Here is a 21,253-nt window from a genome sequence, read left to right as displayed (position 1 = left end):
GTGATTGAATCTAGGAGACCTGTGAGAGCTGATGGTCTTTCTGAAATGAGGGTTTCTGCAATTTCCAGTTGTAAAGATCATTACTGGAAAATAGCTCATACTTCCTGAACTGTCTCCCTTGAGCATCTGCCATCCCATAGTCCTAAGGGGTAAGAGTGTAGTAGTACGGGCAGTGTGGGCCTGAGTGTGAGATAGACTCCAAGTGGAGTCAGGAAAATCAAGAGAGTCGGGGGGCTGCTCCTGTTACCCTGAGAAAACACAGCAGGGCTGAGTGTTAACAGCCTCACCACAGGACCTCCAAGGTGTAAAGATAACTGACTCCTGCAAGTGGTTCTTTGACACAGGTAAGCTCTCCCCCCCCCCCCCCCCCCCGCAAATAAACACAAATGTAAACACTGGGGGTGTGGAACAAGAGGCTGGAGGCAGATTGGCAGTTTAGACACCTGCTGCGCTTGCTCGCAGAGCCTCAGGTTTGGTTCCTGTCACCCACCTGGTGACAAAGATGTCTACCCAGTTTCACGGGATTCACTGCCTTCTGGCTCTTCGGGCACTCACTCAGTGCTCAGGCAAAACACTTAGATAAAAATAGCAAATAAATCCTTAAGAAAACAAACCAATTATTTTAAAAAAACAAAAAACCAATAAAAGTTGGAGAGATGGCTCAGAGGTTAAGAGTGCTGACTGCTCTGCAGAGGTCCTGAGTTCAATTCCCAGCAACCATGTGGTGGCCCACAGCCATCTGTAATGGTATCAGAAGCCCTCTTCTGGCCTGCAGGCAGACATGCAGAGAGAACAATGTATACATAAATAAATAAATCTTTAAAAACAAAAACCCCATAAAATTTGAAAAATCATCCCAAGGTTAAAAAAAAAATTCTGCCGGGCAGTGGTGGCGCATGCCTTTAATCCCAGCACTTGGGAGGCAGAGGCAGGAGGATTTCTGAGTTCGAGGCCAGCCTGGTTTACAGAGTGAGTTCCAGGATAGCCAGGGCTACACAGAGAAACCCTGTCTGGAAAAACCAAATAAATAAATAAATAAATAAATAAATAAATAAATAAAATAAAAAAAATTCTGACATCCACTTTCTTGGCTTGCAAAGTGACACTGCTGTCCTTTGACCCAGTCTCCTTCAGTTGTGTCTGCTCTGGGGCACTCTCTTTAGATGGCTGTAGAATCACCTTCTCATCTTACAGTCTGAAGTTGTGTACAATCACTCCAGGAAAGGGGGTGTGGCTCAGGGCTAGAGCAAATGCTTAGCCTGAAGGAGGCCTGGGATTCAATCCCAACACTACCCAGTCCCCACCCCTCCCCAGTGTGTGAAGGGTTAAACATAATCAAGCATCAATATTTATTAACACAAGACAAAGGAAACACATTCAATGAGTTAATAGAACACTGTCCAGCCAGATGTTAAATTTAAAAATGTATATCTAATCTAATTTCAAATAAATAAAAAACCCTTTATACATAATTACACAGTACTATAGTTTGAATTTGACAGGGGTTGGTATCTTGACAGGAAGTAAACAAAACAGCATTTAGGATCAGAAATCTTCATGTGTCTTTGTATTCTCTTTCTCAGGACAAATCTCCGACCCATCTACACATGCCTAAGTCAGAGCTGTTGAGTGGTAAAACAAAGGCCTACTTTGCGTACAGAGAACTGCAGCCTCTGCCTCCTCTGCCTCCACACACCCATGGTTTTACATCAAAGCAGACAACACAAGGAACACTAAGGCAGGTTACATTGGAGTTCCAGGGCAAGGTGACAGACAACTCATTGCTTTAGTTTAAAATTCCTGGATATTCAAGGAAAGTAACTAATTTGGCCAAGATATTGAGCACCATGCCTGGGGCAGAGACCTTAAAGGAGCCTAAGGCCTCAGGCCCTTTGAGATTCTAGGAGACCAATAAGCAAGCGCCCAGGGACTAAGGTGAGGAGACAGGTCATGGTCCCCAACAGCAGAGGACTTGGTCCTGGGAAGGATGGGGTCTCTGTGTGCATGGTAGGCATTCTGAGGGCTCAGGCGCTCAGGATGTGTGCAGCTAGAACTTCCTGATCCACCTGAGGGCCGAGGCTTCACAAGTTTCCAGATTAGAAGACTTCTCTTGCCAGGTGTGGCTGGCTGCAGAAGCCTGTCATTTCAGCACTGGAAGGCTGAGGCAAGAGCATCAACTTCGAGGCCAGCAAAGAAAGACTATACAATAAACGACCTCTCTCTCTCTCTCTCTCTCTCTCTCTCTCTCTCTCTCACACACACACACACACACACACACACACACACACACACACACACACACACAAGAAAAAACGAGAAAAAAGTTTTCTCTTTTGTAATTAAGACTGAATTTTCTCTTGGTCCCCTTCCCTCCCCGTGTTCCATGGTCAGGAATTTCTGCAGGTCTTTTTTTGTTTTATTAATAATGGATTGCCAGGACTGCTTTCACTGTCAGTTCAACCACAAAGCTTCCGTTGAATGTGGAAAGGGCTAGAACCATGATGCTATCAAGGGAAAACAAACTCGAGTCTGAGACAGACCTCAGGGGTCCATCACAAACCCCATCAAGGTGGAGTACTGACTAGTGAGGCTGCCCAGGGACAGCTCTCAGGTTCTGTTCCTCTACTAGTAAAGTCTGGCTTTGGGGTGGACTCAAAGAAAAGCAACAGGAAAATAAAAAAGTAGTCATTATCAGAAGGGTGAAAAAAATAGAGGTCTGGGCAAGGCATGAAGGTGTCTGCTGCAATTTCAGTACTTAGGACAGAGAAAGGAAGACCAGCGGTTCCAGGCCAGCCTGGGCTACCTGGGATGAGCTCAGTAGTAGGGTGTTAAGCACAGGCCCTGTGTTCCACTCCAGCATTGTCTTTAAAAAGATGACCTGGGACTGACTGGCTGGGAGCTGGCCAGTGAGATGGACTGGATACAGTACTGTGCTAGAAAGAATAATGGCAGGCTGCTCTGACCAGTATGGTGGTCACTAGCTAGGTTCGGGTACTGAGACCTGAAACGGCTAGTCTGAACTAAACACACATAGGATTTCTGAAATTATAGAACAGAAAACATCTCGATTTTATATCAATGTGATAGTACTTTTGGTAAATATATTAAAATGAATATCATATGCTTTAAGAAATATTTAACTGCTGTATTGAGCTGGATTTGGTGCTGCATGCCTTTAGCCCCGGCCCTCAGGAGGCAGAGGAAGGTGGATCTCTCCGAGTTTGACCCTATCCTGGTCTAACAGAGCGGGTTATAAATGGCTAGAGATACACGATGAGACCTGTTTGTTTGTTTGCTTAAAGTAGTTATTAGTAAAGTTTAAAGTACAGACATGGCTCATATTACATTTGTCTAGATAATGTGTCCTGGATAGTGACACAAAGTTAATAATTTGCATTTGTCAGAGTTATCAGTTAAGACAGAGTTTGCCTAAAGTTTTTTTCTTAGAACTTGGGGACTGTTAACATGGAGCTGTCTGATACCCAGGCCCTGCTGTGCTTAGCAGGTATCACAGACCTTTAAAGAGCCACGCATGGCAGAGCAGACCTGTAAACCCAGAGGGGTCCGGGGGGATAGCCTAGACTGTATCAAAAGACCCTGTCTCAAAAAAAAAAAAAAAATTAGTTTTAAGACTTTCAAAATAAGCAGGCCATTTCCTTTGTAAAGGAATCGATCCTGAGATGGGATATCACTCTGCCCAGAAGGCGACATTCCTTCCCTGTACACCCCAACATCACCCTCATCCTATGCAGACCAATCATTCCCAAGTGCACAGGCCTGAAGTGGCAGCAGAGGTCTTCCTTCTGTGGAGCATGATCCAAGGAAGAGAGGGGGCCACAGAGGCCACGTTGTGAGACAGAGGACAGCCCAACAGTGCTGCCCGCTCAAGAGTCTGCTCTTGGCTTAATAAACCTTATTTTTAGGGTAATTACAAGTCTTAAAAATTGCTTAAAAACACATTTAGTTTACAGGATGTTACAGTGGGGTAAATAATATGTATTATCAAAATAGTCTAAATAAATATTTACACAATAGACCAGAACAGGTCAAAGAGAACCATTCTGATTTAACAGGTTAATTCTTTTTCACTTGAGGTTTTCTTTAATTTTTAAAAATATTTCTGTAAGAAAAAAATAATAAAATTTAACTATATTCAAATACATGAAGTTTCAGACCAAAAATGAAAACTGCGTCAGAAGCCAAACTCAGTCCCACACTGAGTGTGGCTCAGGCATCAGTTATTTCGAAAGAGTTTCTTGCATCTATCAGACTTCCCTGTTTCAGAGAAGCCTGACTATTCTGGCAACCCAAACTGGTCATTGGTGAGATGTGCGTATGTGCCCTCCAGTTCCATGGGCTGGCTACTCCCACGCCCTTCCCAGCCTTTAGCGTTCACCCTCACAGACTTCTGAAGAAGAGCTCACACCTCAGTTTTCAGGGGGACGATCTATACGTAAACTGCAGACACAGAGCATAGAGAAGCAGAAGTTGGCAATTCTCCCATAGTCACTCGAGGCGTGAAAAAGTTGCAACACTGGCCTGAGTGAACTGTTGTGGTTCTGTAGAGTAGGTTAGGAACTGATCAATCTTAGCTATGTCTAAATTCTGACGTGAGTGTTTTTCAGCTTAGTGGAATGGGTTGAAGACTTCTTCAAAGCTCAGGCTAATTCTGAGGGGTATAAGCTTTATAAACCAGCACAGACAGCTTTAGTTTTAGAACACCCCACTGAAGGCTGTGCTGCTGGGCCAGCGGGTCCTGCCAGTGTGCCCTCCAGCGGAAACTCAGCTACCCAGGCTGCAATTAGACAAGGGGATTGCCTGGTTGTTTAGTTGAATTATGTGTGTTCTTATTTACACATTTAAACACTGGTCAGAATGTTTATAATTGAGAGTCAGACACATACAGCAGCTCTCCTCTCCCATGGGTTATTTGATTTGCTTATGGGCTGACTCAAGCTCGGGAGTTTCATGTTAAGAAACCCTGCAGAACGCCTGACTACAGGAAATGGCAAAATACAGTACAATTGGGGAACTCAGGTCACCCCTTCATGTGAATTCATTAAACTCCCTTTCAAAAGTCTAAAAGGTTAGGTAAAAATGCAGGTCTATATACCAGATGAGGGTAGCGCAACATGCATGTAACTGCTTTAGTAACGTGCTGTCGCACATGCCAGAGCTTAGGTCTGACGGACTGTTACCATGTTTTTGGTGCTACCACAGAATTCCCCTTTCCTGGGTGTTCTGTGACTGCAGAATCCCACAGGATGAGATGAAGGCTGTACTGGAGCCATCTTCATGTCAGCTGAAAGCCTGCTCCTAGCCACAGGTCTTCCCTGTGGCCCCTCCAGTGCTGGCTACATGTTGTAAGCCACATAGATAGGGTCTAACTGGTCGGCTAGGAAGCTGTCTCGGAGGTGCATCCTCTGCTTCTCTCCTCTGGAGTTGATGGGGACAACCCCCGGGTCCACAACAACCACAACACCAACGATGAGGTAATGCTCTTCCAGGACCACATTGGTCACCAGAGGAACCAGGTCCAGGGCTTCCTGTTCAGAGCCACACAGTTCCACAACGACAACCAGCAAATTGGTCCACGTGAACACAGCACTGAAATTACAATGACATTCAGTTAACATTCATCCTTTAAAAATACACATTTTGATTTTATCAGTACAGGTGTTCACCTACATTTATGTAAGTGCACCACATGCATGAAGGGCCTGAGTAAGTCAGAAGAGAATGTGGGTTCCCTGGAACTGGCTGGTTGTGAGCTAACATGTGGCTTAGAGCCTAGGTCCTCTGCAAGAGCAGCAAGTGCTCTTAATGGGTACGCCATCTCTCCAGTTCCTTGTGGGAAGGATACTTGCACTATGGGGTGTGAAGAAGAGTCAGGAGCAGTTGAGAGAGTCCATTCTCTCCTTCCACAATGTGCTTCTAGGGCTTCTGTTCAGGTAGTTTGTTCCTGAACAACTTGGCAGCAAGTTCCTTTCCCTGTGGTGCTATCTCGATGGCCCTCGTCTTTTGTACTTTCTTCTGAGACTTATGCCCATTTCCCTGAGAACCTGTCTCTCCTGGATGCAGGCAGAGGCCAGCAGCCATTTATGTAAAGGCTGAGTGCTGAGCCTGCCATAGCTTCCTAGGACTCTGAGAGTGGGACTGCCTGCGCTGAGGACACATGTGTCTGACAGCCTGGAATTTAGAGGAAGGAGGGACTGGACACAGGTGTTCACAGCCTCAGAGGTAGGAGAGGTGGCAATTCCTAATGGTGTACCTATTCTGAGACTCAGGGCATTTACAGAAGGGCAAAGTTCTTTCTACAACTCTTCAACATAAGTGTTGTTTGTCTGAGATATCTCTGTAGCTCGAGTGAACCAGTATGTCTGACTTTACTTAAGCGCCCCATCCACCCCTGCAAGACAGAACTTCTCTGTGTAGCTGTGGCTATTCTGGTAATCCTTTGTAGACCAGGCTGGCCTTGAACTCAGAGATCCATCTGCTTCTGACCCCCATGTGCTGGGATTAAAGATGTGAGCTGTTGTATTTGGCTTACTCAAACTTTGTTGAACACAATTTCTGTTGTTTGCAATATAAGTTTCACTGAGCAGATCACAACATCAAAAGGTCTGAACTGGCTTTCGATATACAATGCCTAACTGATATTTAAAATGATTCTGATTATTAATACAGCTATAAGTGATATCTGGTTGAAATAAAGTCAAATATCTAAAATCTGTTATGGCACCAACTTCCCTACTGCTTTCCAAAAAATTCCTCATGTAAAGATGTTCTTGCTTTAATCAATCTTGTTTAAATCTGGGGAGAGACTCTAATCCATGGAGCTGAGAGACCATGTTGTGTGTTTTGGGACAGGCTCTCTTCACTGGGCAGCCCAGACTGGCCTGGAACTCGAGTTCCTGCACTGGCTTCCATAGTCCTGCGAGGCAAGAATACCTTTAAGTAAAGGAGCATTTGGGAAGCACGGGAACCTATTGTAGAAACCATGGGGATGTAACAGGGGACAACCTGGAGAGGACACAGGAGTTAAAGGGAGAAGAAACACCCTATATTCTCCATCATTAAAAGCCAAGAATAACACTTGGGAGGGAGAGGCAGGTGGATCTCTGTGAGTCTGAGGTCAGCCTGGTCTATATAAAGTGAGCTGTAGGACAGCTAAGGCTATACAGAGAGCGACATTGTCTCAAAACAAATAGACTAACAGAACCAAGGATGAGGGGCTGGAGAGATGGCTCAGTGGTTAGGAGAACTCACTACTCTTGCAGATGATGGGCGCTCTGATTCCAGTACCTATATGTTGGGCGGCTCAGACCACCTGTAACTCCGGCTACAGGGGATCCAACACCCTCTTCTGGACTCCATGGTACCTGAGTATATATGGCACGTACTGAGACATACACACCAGTTAAAAACAAAAACAAACAAACATAAAAACCCACTAAGAGGGGCTGAAGAGATGGCTCAGCAGTTAAGAGCACTGGCTGCTCTTCCAGAGGTCCTGAGTTCAATTGCCAGCAACCACATGGTGGCTCACAACCATGGGATCTGATGCCTTCTTCTGGTGAGTCTGAAGACAGCTACATCATATAATTAATTAAATAAATAAATAAATAAATAAATAAATAAATACCCACTAAGAAAATCAGTAGGTAAAACACAGTTTTAATTTTAATGAACTTCCCATCGGTATGAGGTAGGATAATCAATCCCTGATAAGGGAAATTCAGGTGAGTCTCTGTAATTGAAACCAGGTTCAATGGTAACCCCATCTTTCTACTGTCTCCCTCTGATGGTTTAAAAAGCACATGCTGCTTTGACCCTTTGGAAATCAGGAAGAAGAAAGTGTGGGAAGGTGAGCCTTCACTATCAGTAAATTTTGTAAACAGTATTTATTATGCTGGAGAGGAGGTGTGTGTGTGGCCACAGCCCACATGTAGAGGTTAGAGGACAGCCTGTGGGAGTTGATTTTTTCCTTCTACCATGTGGGTTCAGGCTTGGTGGTAAACTCCTTACCTACTGGGCCACCAAGCAGGCCTAAGGTAAGTTTTTAAAGTCATGGCCATCCCTCCCCCTCCCACACTGTATGGACTTCCTAGAGGCAGGTGACCTGTGATGTTTCTGTTGATGAGAGTCTGCCCTTACACACTGACTCAGCTCCACAGTGGCTCTGGCAAACAGGCTTTGAGGCCACCATGGACTGTGCAACAACTGGGAAGTTTTTCTTACTCTTGAAGTGTGCCACATGGGCAGGTGGCATTGGGACAAATGGCTGACTAACCAGAACAATTTTCATCATTACTAAAGCTGAAGCGAGAATATGTTGTACAGGGAAATTACCATTCAGCAATGCTCCTGTGAACACGGGACACGGAGGTCTCTATATCTATAGGATGGTATCGTAATCCCCTCAGCTCCAGTGTCTCATCCAGCGCACCCACCACATACAAGGCATCATGACGTTCTGAAAGAAGGAAGAGGAACAGGCTCAGACCCCCACCACGTACAATAAAGTGTTGGCATTAAGAGCACAGGGTTGGCATAGCCAGTCAGTTAGCTGTGACTCTGGGCAAACCCTGAAAGGTCATGAGTCCTGCTACGTGCTCTATAAGAAAGAGCTAAAGACAAATGGCTCTGTGAGGAGTACATCATTGAGTGTGGACTGAGGATGGCTTGGCAGGTGAACCTAGATGAAGGTGGAAGGAGAGGTGGCCCCATGGCACACGTGAACACATATTTTTGTTCTTTCTTTTCTTTTCTCTTCTTTTCTTTTTTCTGACACAGGGTCTCTCTGTGTAGCCATGGCTATCCTGGAACCCACTCTGTAGACCAGGCTGGCCTCGAACTCAGGGTCCACCTGCCTCTGCCTCTTGAGTGCTGGGATTAAAGGTGTGTGAGACCGCCACCTGGCTACACTTATAAAAACAAAAAACATTTCTTAAAAAGTATTTATTTTTATTTTATATGTATGACAGTGCCAAGAGAATGAAGTTAGAGGTGTGAGCCACTATGTGGGTGCTGGGAATCAAACTTGGGTCTGCTGGAAGAGCAACCAGTGCTTTTAACTACTGAGTTATCTGTCCTGACCCATGCAATGGCTTCTTTTTAGTTTTGACTTTTTATTTGTATGTATGTATGTGTATGTCTATGTGTGCATATGTACATATGTGAATGTAGGAGCCGTCAGAATCCAGAAAAAGGTATGGGATTCTCCTATACTCAAAATGGTGTGCAAGTCCCGAAGAGACAAATAGCTATCCTGGGAGCCTGGTCAGCAACCGTTCTGTTCTGCCTGGGTGTCACCTGATCTTCAGGAACGTCTCTGGGTTACAAGCTGTCCTAACACCCTGTTCTCTGTATGATACTCGTGGCAGCTTTAAAGGGTTCTCTTCCAGACAGTCCTCAAGGGACAAAGGTCACTTCAAATGAGTATCACTGCTTCAACTCTAAGTTCAAGAGGCACAGAGAGGGGTCCACACCGCACACTCAGACAGGCTGGCTAGTGCTGTGAACAAGGCAGCCAGCCGGGAAGAGAACAGGGCTAGAAGGTACCTCCAGTGGCTGCAGTGAGCTCAGTCCTGCGGACGAACCCGAGGTATCCTGTCCGCGCCCAGAGTGTCTGGGCAGCATCGCCAAAGCTCAAACGGGTATTGAAATGATCAGCTTGAAGAGTCTCGCTGTCGTAGATGGTGTAGTAGCCACTGGCGGTGTGGGGGCTGTTCACCCAGATCTACAGGAGAAGGAAAGAGGACAGCATCAGTTCAGTTCTCCTGCAACATCTAGATGATTTCAATTAAAAAAAAATGAATAAACTCATTTTCATATTAACAACACAACCACAACAGCATGTAGCTAACAATTACCTAGCGTTTACTCTCTGAGGGACTTAACTGACCTGTTCTCCATCAGTTCTGACACACAGGACAGCCACATGGTTGGTTTTTTTGTTTAGTTTTCTTTGTTTTTTGGTTTTACGAGACAGGGTTTCTCTGTGTACTCCTGGCTTACTCTGTAGAACTCAGAAATCCACCTGCCTCTGCCTCCCAAGTGCTGTGATTAAAGGCGTGCACCACCACTGCCAGGCTGACCACATGGTTGTTATTTTCACTATACAGATAGTCTTAACCACTAGACTGCACTGCCTTGTTGGTTCATTTCTCATTAGCTTCCAGAGTCCTGTAGAAGCACAAAGGCATGGCTCCACACTTGTAGTGCATGGCACAAGGCTTGGGGTGACACGACAGGACACTGCATTTGGGGTAACACTATAGGACACTGCATTTGGGGTGACACCACAGGACACTGCTTTTGGAGTGACACCACAGGACACTGTGTTTGCAATGTAAACAGGACAGCAGCTGACAATGTGGATGGTACCAGCCACTAGGTTTCTCTAAACTTGACAGAAAGCCTGATTTTGAGCACTGCAGATACAGGTAAAATGAACTTAACTATTGTAGTGGGATACCATACCATGACATTTGTATAAAGCTCAGTGATTGGGCTGTATAAGAGGTAGGCAGAGTGAGGAAAGAAAGAGGAGAAGGAAGAGGAGGAGCTAGGAAGAGCAGAGATGTAGGAGCCATGGAGGACCACGCATGTATTGAGAGCAGTCCTGGGTAACAACTTATACCTAGGTTAGTTAATTGGTTAACACTCCCAATTGTGTGGGCATCTTATTAATTGAGCATTACACATATATAAAGCCACTGGATAATCTTTAAGCATTAGAGTCTCATTCCTATTGGGTACTGTGTGGATGGCAGGATGGTCTGGGCTCAGCTCAGCCTTGTGGAGACAGCATGGGAGATGGCTGCCATCTTCCACCCTGGTGCCTCATAGGTATAAGGGCCCGGTGTTCTGGCCTGCCTGAGCAGGAGGCCTAAGCTGCTGCTCATGGCCTCAGGCCTTGCTTAGTCGGGGAACATGCCGGCATTCTAACTACAAGGCAGATTGGGGAACATGCCGGCATTCTAACTACAAGGCAGATTGGGTGCCACAAGTATAAGTGTTAACTGTAACAAGCGGCACAGCAACATCGGGCACGAATTCACTAGAAATCTCAGTCTATTTCACTTGAGAGTAAAAGTTGTATTTTTATTTTTTTCCAAAAAAAAAAAAAATGAGTGAGTAGTGTTGAGACAAGTCAAGTGATTCCTAGCAAGGGAACCCTGAACAAAGAAACTGCAGGCTGAGGTCCCCTGCTGTGGGGTTGCCTTTTGTTAGGAAAATAAGGAAGTATCATATTTTTAGGGCAGAGAGATTTGAACTGTGAATTAAAATTGAGATTATTTGTTTTTAAGATAGATTTAGAAAAAGTTTTGTCCGATTCATGTGGGGAATCTCACCTGTGGTTCGAAACAAAGATAGGTAGGGAAAATTTGTGGTTCTAGGCAGAAAGCTACAGACAGAGAGGTATATATTATTAGCTGCTCTGAGCCAAGAGAGACAAATAAATAAGCCTCCATTGTGGGATTTAAGTTACAATATAGAAATTATTTGCTTTTAGGAAAGATTTATAAGCAGATTTGTCCAAATCACGTGGGGAATTTTGCTCATGGTTTGGAACTAAGATAGGGAAACTGTCACTGACTATAGAGTAGAGAGTAAGGTGTATAATTAGAGGTGCTCTGGAGTAGAGAGCCAAACAGATAGATGGCATACATAAAAAGCTGTTCTACGCAGAGGGACGAACAGAAAGATTGTGAAATCAGGTGTATTCAGATGATATAAAGTTATAGTACCTCACAGGAGACTTGGGTTCTGTCTAACATGGGCCCCACAGAAATTCTGAGTTCATTTCCTACTTGGCAAAATAGGAAAGGCCTAAGAATAGGCATATACAGTACTTTAGTTACTTCATTTATCTTAAATTGATTTTATTTTCAAGATGGGTATGATTTTTCAGTCTTGTTATATTTTTCTCTGAAAAAAAGGTCAAGATAAAAAGGATTTTCTAGTTACTGGCTCAAGGATATGCTATTTTGGGAAAAAGGTTTTGTCTGTGTGTTTTCAGAAGAGATGATTAAGGCCTTTCTTTCTGTCTGTCTGTCTGTCTTCCTTCCTTCCTTCCTTCCTTCCTTCCTTCCTTCCTTCCTTCCTTTGTTTCTTTTTCGAAACAGGGTTTTTCTTCTGTATAGCCCTGGCTGTCCTGGAACTCACTCTGTAGACCAAGCTGGCCTTGAACTCAGAAATCTGCCTGCTTCTGCCTCCCAAGTGCTGGGATTAAAGGTGTGTGTCACCACTGCCTGGATGAAGTTATAATTTCTTAGATGGTACAAAATTTATTTTCATGCAAATTCAAGGGTTTCATTGGTATATTTTTTTTCTATTAATTCAAAATTTTTGGGTGGAAGGCTTAGACACAGTCCTTTAACTTTTTTTAAAACTGATCTGAGATGGTTAGCCTGTGAGTTAAAGGCCTAATAGCAATTACATGGCTCTGAATTTATTGTTAGGGTGTTTTCTAGATTTAATTAAAAATCATTAAGCCGGGCAGTGGTGGCGCACGCCTTTAATCCCAGCACTTGGGAGGCAGAGGCAGGTGGATTTCTGAGTTCAAGGCCAGCCTGGTCTACAGAGTGAGTTCCAGGACAGCCAGGGCTACACAGAGAAACCCTGTCTGGAAAAACCAAAAGAGTTGCCTTGGGGGGGCTGGAGAGATGGCTCAGCAGATAAGAGCACTGACTGCTCTTCCAGAGGTCCTGAGTTCAATTGCCAGCAACCACATGGTGGCTCACAACCATCTGTAATGGGATCTGATGCCCTCTTCTGGTGTGTCCAAAGATAAGTTTCTCTTATAACAGTTGCCTTAGTCATGGTGTCTCTTCACTGCAACAGAACAGTGCCTAAGGTGGTGGCAGAGGTAGCTCTGTCACCTGCACTTCCAAGACTCCCCCATTAAGCTATGGCTCCATCAGCTTTCCTCAAAGATCCGGGAAAAGAGAAGAGTGAAAGAAAGGCTTACGAGGATTTCTACATTAAAGCAATATCAATACATTTTGGAGTATAACATTTATGAGAATTAAAAAATGTATAGATAGGGCTCCCACAGCCCCAGACCTTCACAGGTGGGAGCAGGTAGGGTTTGGCCAGTTTGTTTTCAGGTAAGGGGCCAGCAGTGAACAAATCAGACTATTTCTACCCAGGCTGATTCCAGTCTCAGCCTCCTCTTTCTGTCCCTCTCCATCTCAGCTCTCCAGGAAAACAGGATTCGAGGAGGGGATGAAGTTAACTCCAGTTCTGTGGCTCAGTGTGTGACTGATTTCACAGTGAGAATGAGACTCACACTTACCTCTCCCAGGTGAGAGTCTCCAACAGGTCCTTTGGTCTCAGGATTCACAATAACTACTTTTACTCCAGGTAAGATCTAAGAATCAAAGAGGAAATACAAATACTCAGTTCACCAAAACCTCGTAACTTTGGCTGTGGCTTAGCCTACTGGCCTGAGGCATGGCTTCCAACCCAAACCCTGTAGTCAACCAATGACCTCTAGGAAATGGACTAGAAATGGCAGAAGCTGATGAAGCAGCCATCACTCTAAGGGTCCTGAGGTGCTTTTCTGTTTGTTCCTGGTCAGTCTTCCTCATCTTAGTAGAGCTGGAGTGCCAGTGAGTTATACTCTGAAGCTAGAACATGGACCCAGACTGCCATCTCTTCAGGGGGATGAGAAACTTCTGATCAAGGTCACAACAGCAAGACTCTGGTAAATAACTCAGCCATTTCCTTTTGGGTAAGCCTTTCCAAAGATAAGCAGTAGGGGGAGATACCTGGAGACCACATCACAGGGAACTCGGCCCGTAGTAGGAGCTACAAGAGGAGGGAAAAGAAACAGGTGCTGGCCAGGCCCATGGGTAAGGAGTGTAGTTCAACAGTCAGCCACTTGCCTACTATGTACAAGGACCTTTCTGGGCAAAAAGGCAAGGGGGTCATCCTGCCATTCTGGTTACTGTCTCTTGCCCTGTTAATTTTTTAGCTTGGATTTCTAAAGCCTGAGATTGACTACCCAGCTTTAAATGTCTAAAACCTAGAGAAAGGGAATAAAGAGTAGCCTCAGCCTGCCCTCATGAGATAACATTCCTGCTTCCATGTGCACCAAAGTGCAGACAAGGATGACGAATGGCAGAGCCCACACAAGCAGTTCCTCACAAGCCCTGTGTTGTGACACCCACTGGAGAGCAGGCAGGACCCTGAGACATCTTCTCAATCCTGTCCTCTGCCTGGATAGTTCAGGGCAGAGGGACAACAGAGGGGGAGGTGGTAAGGATGGAGGGAGTGGGGAAAAGGGATGCTCAGAGCAGCTGCTCGCTCCATAGGCAACGCTGCTTTTTGCTACCCTGTGGGTGCTAGCTCTCCCATAGCCAGCCCCTCTTCTCCGTCCTGACTTTCAGTGTTTACAGACAGAGCTGGCTCTCCTCAGGTTCTGCTTTTTTATCTACTTTGCTGGCTTATCAGTAAGAATGGCAGGTCCATGGGATTTAAACAATACAGAGATAATACAGAGATAATGAAGACATCTGGTCTTCATGCATCTGAAACCATCCACTAAGAGGAACTTGTGGGCTTTTCTCTAGGCTCTCCTGGACTCTTCCTGCAGACTTCATGTTCTTCCTCCATGTCAGCCTTCCCCAGCAGCTAGCAGAAGAGAGTACCTTTCCAGATTCGGAGAGCAGGAGACTCTGGGGGGCACCCCGTTCCACAAGACGGACCCTGCAGGGAAACAGGAGGTAATGTCTACAGACTTTCTAAAACAGAGTTCACTACTGCAGCTACGTCCTCAGGATGTTTAACTGGGACCTCTGCTCCCAGAGTGGGACTCCACATACTTGATGCTCTGGGTCAGAGAGAGTTTGCTGGGTTTCAATAGCAGCTCCCACAGTGACAACCAAAAATATTCCCCAGCATGGTGAGATCTTAGGAGTTGAGAGGCAAGTCTCTCCAGAAAAGGATGATGTTGTCAGAACGTCGGATACCTCAGCAGGTAAAGTGCCTGCTGCTTAACCATGAGAGCACCAGTCTATCCTCAGCATCAAGTAAGAAGCCAAGTGCTCTGGCCCATGGCTCTGGTGCTGGAAGGTGGGGACAGCTGGGTCCACAAGGCTGCCCAGCTAGCCATCTTCTCAGAACTGACAAGCCACAGGTCTCAGAAAACAAGGCCAATGATCCCCAAGGAACCAAGTAACACCACCTGGTGTAGCTTTCTGGCCACACACACACACACACACACACACACACCCTACACAAACATTAAAAATAAAGGCAACCCAGCATGAGTATGGCCTAGGGTTTGCCTGGGCACACTGGGGACTAGCCACCAGCCTAATGTGCAAAGGGTTCTGTATCTCAGCATCATACTATGTGACAAAACTAAAACAAAGCTGCTTCACAAACCAGGGCCTCAGATGCAGTGTTGTTTCAAAGCCCTCTTCCCTGCCTCACATTTCTTGTCTGCCCCATCTTTATTTTTGAACTGCAAAGCAAAGACACTATCTATTGTTTGTTTTCTTGTTTGTTTTTGAGACAGGGACTACCTGTATAACTTTGGCTGTCCTTGAACTTGCTGTGTGGATCAGGCTAGCCTGGAATGCGTAGAGATCCACCTGCCTCTGTTTGAGTGCTATGATTAAAGGTGTGTGCCACCAGACACAGCCCTACAAAAGTATGTATTTATAGCTAAAAAGTAAGATTACATTTTAATAATAGAACAATACAGCAAGCCCGGCATGGTTCCACATGCCTATAATCTAGTAGAATCAGAGGCAGGAGGAAGTTTCAGGGCAGCTTAGACTACATAACAAACTGGGGTTTCAAATCCTACTCAAACTCTTGGGTGGTGAAAAATAAAACAAACAAACAAACAACAACAACAAAACAAACCCAAAAACAAAAGCTAATGTCAATGAAGCAAGAATTAAGGCTTTCCTTTCGTACACAAAATTTCTACCATTTACTAATGACAGACACAAGTCCTTTCCCTTCCTGCATCACTTCTCAAGATGTAAACAAAGAATAGGACATGGAGAGGGTGCATGCTGATGACAGGGATCAAGCTCCATGCCCACCATACCTGTCATGTCTCAGCGACTTCAGATCTACATACACAGTTGTTGGATCAGGCCCTGAGGTTCCCTAAAGAAGAACAAACCAGCACAATGTTTATTTAAAGTCTGAACAAGCTGTCTCTGTTCCACAGATGGGAAATGTCTGCTGTTAGAAAGCTTGGTCTCACTTTCTCTTTAACCAAGTGAGCCACAAAGGTGGGGGCCAGGGGGTGGGAGCCTTGGGCCTGGTGACCTCTTGGCTTTCTCTACAGCAGTAAAGCAGTACCAAGCCTGGGTTGGTGCCCTACCCAGGGCTCAGAGCAGGGACTGATGAGAGCAAGGGGCACAATGGGACTCCACAGGAAAGCATTATGACATTTCATGCAAGCCTCTTGACTTGGGTCACAGGAGACTTCAGAGTCTTAGTCACCTCTGTTACCCTCGACCATGCATGCATGCACTTGCCTCACGAGCTGCCAAGAACATAAAATCAGACTGGTCTAGACCCACCCAGAACAACACAGCAAAAGATGCAGGTTTATTTTTAAAAGGCAAAATATGGGGGACAAGAAGGCTGTATATCAATTAATGACACTGAAATAGGACTCAGAGAGGTTCTTGGCGCACTCTGTACTCGGAGGGACCATCATATGGAAGCCACTGGCTTGCTCTTAGCTGAGTGCTTCCCTAGTAACCTGCTGACCTGCAGGCCAACCCCGGGGCAAACAAAGATGTCATTTTATAGATGAACGTAAGAGATGCAGCAGGCAAGATAAAAAGCCTACATCTCCACAGTGAGCAAGCAGAACCAGTCTCAGGCAGAGCAGCATAGCCTTGAAGACCCTACAGAGACTCATAGTCCACTGTGTGGGTCAGAAGGCTGAAGCAGGAAGACTACGTGAGTTCAAGGTCAGGCAACTCAGTCTCAAAGACGCAGAAGCAGCAACAAGAACCTCCTGGGTTGGAGTTGGGCTGGAGCTGCTTATTTTCAAATGCTAGACACTGGTCTCCAGGGTCTGGCTGCAGTCCAGACCAGCACTTCCTCCCACACACCAAATGATGTGTAAACTTTGATCATTTTATTCTCTGACTGGTCAAATAAAAATGGCTGACAGCCAATTACTGGGGAGACTAGAGTAGACAGGGCTTTGGTTTCTGGACTAGGTGTGTGTGTGTGTGTGGTGGGGGGTCATAGGTAGGGACCACAAGGGAGGAAGGAGAAAGAAGACAGGAGAGCAGGAGGTCTCCATTAGATGGGATGGACCAGGAGCACGTGGCCAAAAGAAATGCCCCTTGAGGACAGACTGACAGCAGAAATAACCCAGGCTAGACTCAAACAGCAAGTAACTTGGGAAGCGCAGTTGGGAAATAGCCAGTCTAATGTTAAAACATCATGGGGGGGGGGGGGGGGCTGGAGAAATGGTTCAGGGGTTAAGAGCACTGGCTGCTCTTCCAGAGGTCACGAGTTCAATTCCCAGCAACCACGTGGTGGCTCACAACCATCTGTAATTGGACCCAATGCCCTTTTCACATAAAATAATTAAATAAGTAAATCTTTAAAAAAAAACAAAACCAAAACATTGCCCAGTAATTGTGCTAATGCTGATTAAATAACTGCTGAGAACTCTGACTCAATTATGGGGGTCTGGCAGTGTCATAGTAAGAACTAATAGAGTTATTCAATACCACACAACAACATGGTGTTACCTGTAAACATATTGCTACATTGACTCTGGATCCAAAAGTGGTGCTGACAGCTCGAGGGGACAGGCCGATGTCTTTAAAGAGCTTGGAGAAGGACTGCTGAAGGCTGATTCGGGGCCGTTCCTCTGCGACCACCACACAGGTCCGGATGCAGGAAAGGTTGATCCCTCGGGTCTGGAAGAAATTGATGCCAGAAACATAATTTGAAAGATCTCTTCTTGTTTAGGAAAAGCCAAGAGCTACCTTCTGGGCCCAGACATGGAGAAAAGTATCGTTCAGAAAGGAAATGACCAAATATAGGTACAATCAACTGCAGATGGATCTACTCCATGTCTGTTCTCTGGGGCTGGGGTTGGGGCTGGGCCTGGGCCTGGGCCTGGGCCTGGGCGGGAAGCACTGGGCTAGGATGTACAGGCCCTGGATTTCACTGTCACCACCAGAAAAAGAAGGGAGGAGCTAAACCACAGCTTTTAGGCATTTCTTCCAGGGCTGTACTTCTGTTCTAGCCACTGTCTCCTAGTCCTAGTAGAAAAACAAGCCAGAACTCCAGGCAGCTGGCTCCCCACCTCCTGCTTTAGTTCTTGGGGTCCTATTTCTCTGTTAGGGAATTCAGTACGTGACTTCCTCATATATGGTCACTGGATGCACACGAACAAGGACCCTGTCCTTCAGGGAGTGCCCGATCTCCAGTGTTCTGTGGTTTTCATTTTACTGGGAAAAATCTACCAGAGGTGAATTTCCCACATACTATTATATAAATAGATACTCTCCCTTTCCACAAAGAATAAAATTAGCTTTGAAAGAATGCACTAAATTAGGAAGAGGACCATTCAAGTCCCTGCCGTTTACAAGCTATCCCCTCAGTCCTGGGCAGAAGAGAGCAAGGGCAGCAGGCATGCTCGGCAGCCTGCTCCAGCTTTATCAAGCCCCGCCCAAGCCCTCTCAGGGCGGGCCACTTCTGTGGCTGCTCCTCACCTTCAGCACCTCCACTTGGTTCCCCAGCCCTTTAGTGCAGAGCTCCATGACCGAGTAGGAGCAGAAGGTGTCCCTGATCTTGTACTGGTTGACAGTGGCGAGCCAGAGGAAAAGGTTGTTCTCCAGCTCCATGGGAGGGATCAAGACGGACTGGTGACCCGAATACACACTGCAAAGAAGAAGTGGAGAGCTGACACATTTACCCCAGCATCTTAGCATCAGCAGGAAAGACAGCGACAGCAGAGGGCCTCTGGTACAAGGTGACCATCCCTCTCATTCCCGTATGACTCACAAGACACGTGAGCAGAAAACAAGGCAGGCTACGGCAGGTGTGCTAACAAACTCAGGAAGAGTCAAGAGCACAGAATTAAATCAATTCACGCAAACCGAGCAAGTGGAGCTGGGGATGCTTCACTCAAGAATGAGTGTCTAGAAGTGGGGGTGAGGTGGGAAGGCAGAGGAGCAGCAGTAGGCTGGAAGTGTGGAGCGTGCAGGACATTCCTGGAGCAGAGTGCAGAGGGATTATCTGAAAGGCTGGAGCAACTGTGAGAGGTCACAGCTGGCACACGAAGGTTAGATGGTTACCCTTAGCGTGTGGCTGTTGTTCTAAGCCAGCATGTAGGAGGACTTGGAGCTGGAGCCCTGAAGGCTGTGAGAGAGTTAGAGGAGCTCTGGCAGTCCAGGTGAGGCGTGGGGAGGGACAGTGAGGGCTGACCCACAAAGGTACGGCAGGGCAACAGAAGAAATGCGGGGTCACCTGGAAGTCTACAGCCATGACAGCTAACTCCAAAAAGCCAGGACCAAGAGTTCAGTAACCACAGTTGGGGTCTGGGTCAATTCAGTCCAGAAAAGGTCTCACCAACTTCTTTCATGTCAGATGGGTAATTTGCCAAGGTATGAAGATTCAGGGAGTCCCACAACGGGAGGCCTTGAACTCACGGGCAACCTTCCATTTTAGTCTCCCAAGGGCTAGAATCATAGAAGGGAGCCACCATACTTTGTTCTTTTCCTTTTTCAAGAAGAGTTTTACTTCATTTTATGTCTGTCTGTCTGTCTGTCTGTCTGTCTGTCTGTCTGCCTGCCTGCCTGCCTGCCTGCCTATCTATTTATTTTGGTTTCTTGAGATAGGGTTTCTCTGTGTAGTCCTGGCTGTCCTCGAACTCAAAAATCCGCCTGCCTCTGCCTTAAAGTGCTGGGATCAAGGGTGTGAGCTACCACTGGATTAACAGCGTGCTCCTCCAGTTGTGCTGCCATGGGAGCCCTCTCAGAGAGCGCTAGCAAGTGCTCATAAGTGCTGAGCATCTCCCCAGCCCCTTGTTCCTTATTGTGATGGGGTGTTGTTAGACAACCATGCTTGCCTTACGATTCTCCTGCCTCAGCCTCCTAAATTTCCAGGATTACTGGTACATGTTACCATTCTTGCTCTTGTTGAATTTTTCCAAGTGCCAGAAGTGAGCTTAATGTATAGACAGGTATTGGAACAACGGAACCAATGAGCACTCTATGCAATCGGTATGTAGATGGGAAGCTGAAGATGACACCTAAGTTTTTACCCTGGGCCCTGGTGGACAGCACTACCCAGACAGAGACAGGAACAGGAGGAGGGGGCTGGAGGAGTGACAGGGACTTGTCAGACATTCGTGGGATCTGCACAGGAAGTGAAAATGCAGGCCTCAGATATGGGCTCCTGTCAGGCAGAGGAAAGAGCAGGGACTTGCCAGTCCTCAGGAAGCAGTCTGGCAGGGCAGACCACTGCGTTCCAGCCACATGATGTCACTGCCTTCCACTAGGCCCTTCCTGCCAAGCCTAGGGGGCACATTCTGGCTGCAAACATGTCATACTTCACCCGAGAATCAGCCTTCTGACTTGGCTTTGCTTCTAAAACTAGGATTACAGGACGGAAGAGAATGCAGGTATGGGAACAGCGCCATTTTTTGGGAGGCAGAAAATTCAGCGAGGAGAATAAAAAACAGTTCAGATAACACCAAACAAACATCAGCAACACATAAGGTGTTTAGATTTTGGAAATAGCAGGATTTTTCTTGAAGTTCACCAAACCAAGTGAGCTAAAGGGAGGGTGAGGTGGCCACAGCCCCCAAGCCCACACTGGGCTTCTCCATCCTACCTGCAGAGACACCAGAGAGCAAAGCCAAGTCCACAGTAAGGGTCAAGGCAGATGGCGATCTGCCGGGAAGAGTACAACTCGCACTGGAGCTTGATGGCTCTGCAGAGAGCATTGACTGCAGAGTGGGACATCTGTGAAGCAAGGGACACAGAAGGACAGATATCACCCCGGGCAGAGGAGCTGCGCTCACCAGCCTCAGCTCCACAAACTATCTCATCATGTGTGCGTTCTACTGCTTCACAGCCTAAGCACAAACTAAGAAGACAGGTTTCTACTCCACAGCTGACAGTCTCATGGCATCTGGGTGAAGGCTGCAAACTGACTTTACCTAGAGCCCTTGCTATGTAAGGCATCTGTATCCGGCCCCAGCACTTCATAGTGCAAATCCTCTGGGATA

The 21,253-nt window shown here is 46.3% G+C and overlaps 1 protein-coding gene across 2 annotated transcripts in view; it reads right to left on the bottom strand.

Annotated features, from left to right (window-relative positions):
• Positions 1 to 1,335: 1,335 nt before the first annotated feature.
• Dip2b (disco interacting protein 2 homolog B) overlaps positions 1,336 to 21,253 on the bottom strand; it is a 184,259-nt gene continuing 164,341 nt past the window's right edge. For both annotated transcript variants that reach the window (XM_034517365.2, XM_076912081.1), the window contains 9 exons: positions 20,857 to 20,987; positions 18,732 to 18,900; positions 17,760 to 17,930; positions 16,079 to 16,140; positions 14,664 to 14,721; positions 13,307 to 13,381; positions 9,565 to 9,742; positions 8,353 to 8,476; positions 1,336 to 5,607 (listed from right to left, as the gene is read on the bottom strand). In XM_034517365.2, the coding sequence (XP_034373256.1) occupies positions 5,355 to 5,607; positions 8,353 to 8,476; positions 9,565 to 9,742; positions 13,307 to 13,381; positions 14,664 to 14,721; positions 16,079 to 16,140; positions 17,760 to 17,930; positions 18,732 to 18,900; positions 20,857 to 20,987 (1,221 nt within the window). In that variant the 3' untranslated portion in view covers positions 1,336 to 5,354. The remainder of the gene's footprint in view (positions 5,608 to 8,352; positions 8,477 to 9,564; positions 9,743 to 13,306; positions 13,382 to 14,663; positions 14,722 to 16,078; positions 16,141 to 17,759; positions 17,931 to 18,731; positions 18,901 to 20,856; positions 20,988 to 21,253) is intronic.

The sequence above is a fragment of the Arvicanthis niloticus genome, chromosome 13, assembly GCF_011762505.2.
Source record: "Arvicanthis niloticus isolate mArvNil1 chromosome 13, mArvNil1.pat.X, whole genome shotgun sequence".
NCBI classification, from domain to species: domain Eukaryota; kingdom Metazoa; phylum Chordata; class Mammalia; order Rodentia; family Muridae; genus Arvicanthis; species Arvicanthis niloticus.
Note: the sequence above shows the minus strand (reverse complement) of the source record. Positions and strands in the feature narration are given on the sequence as shown.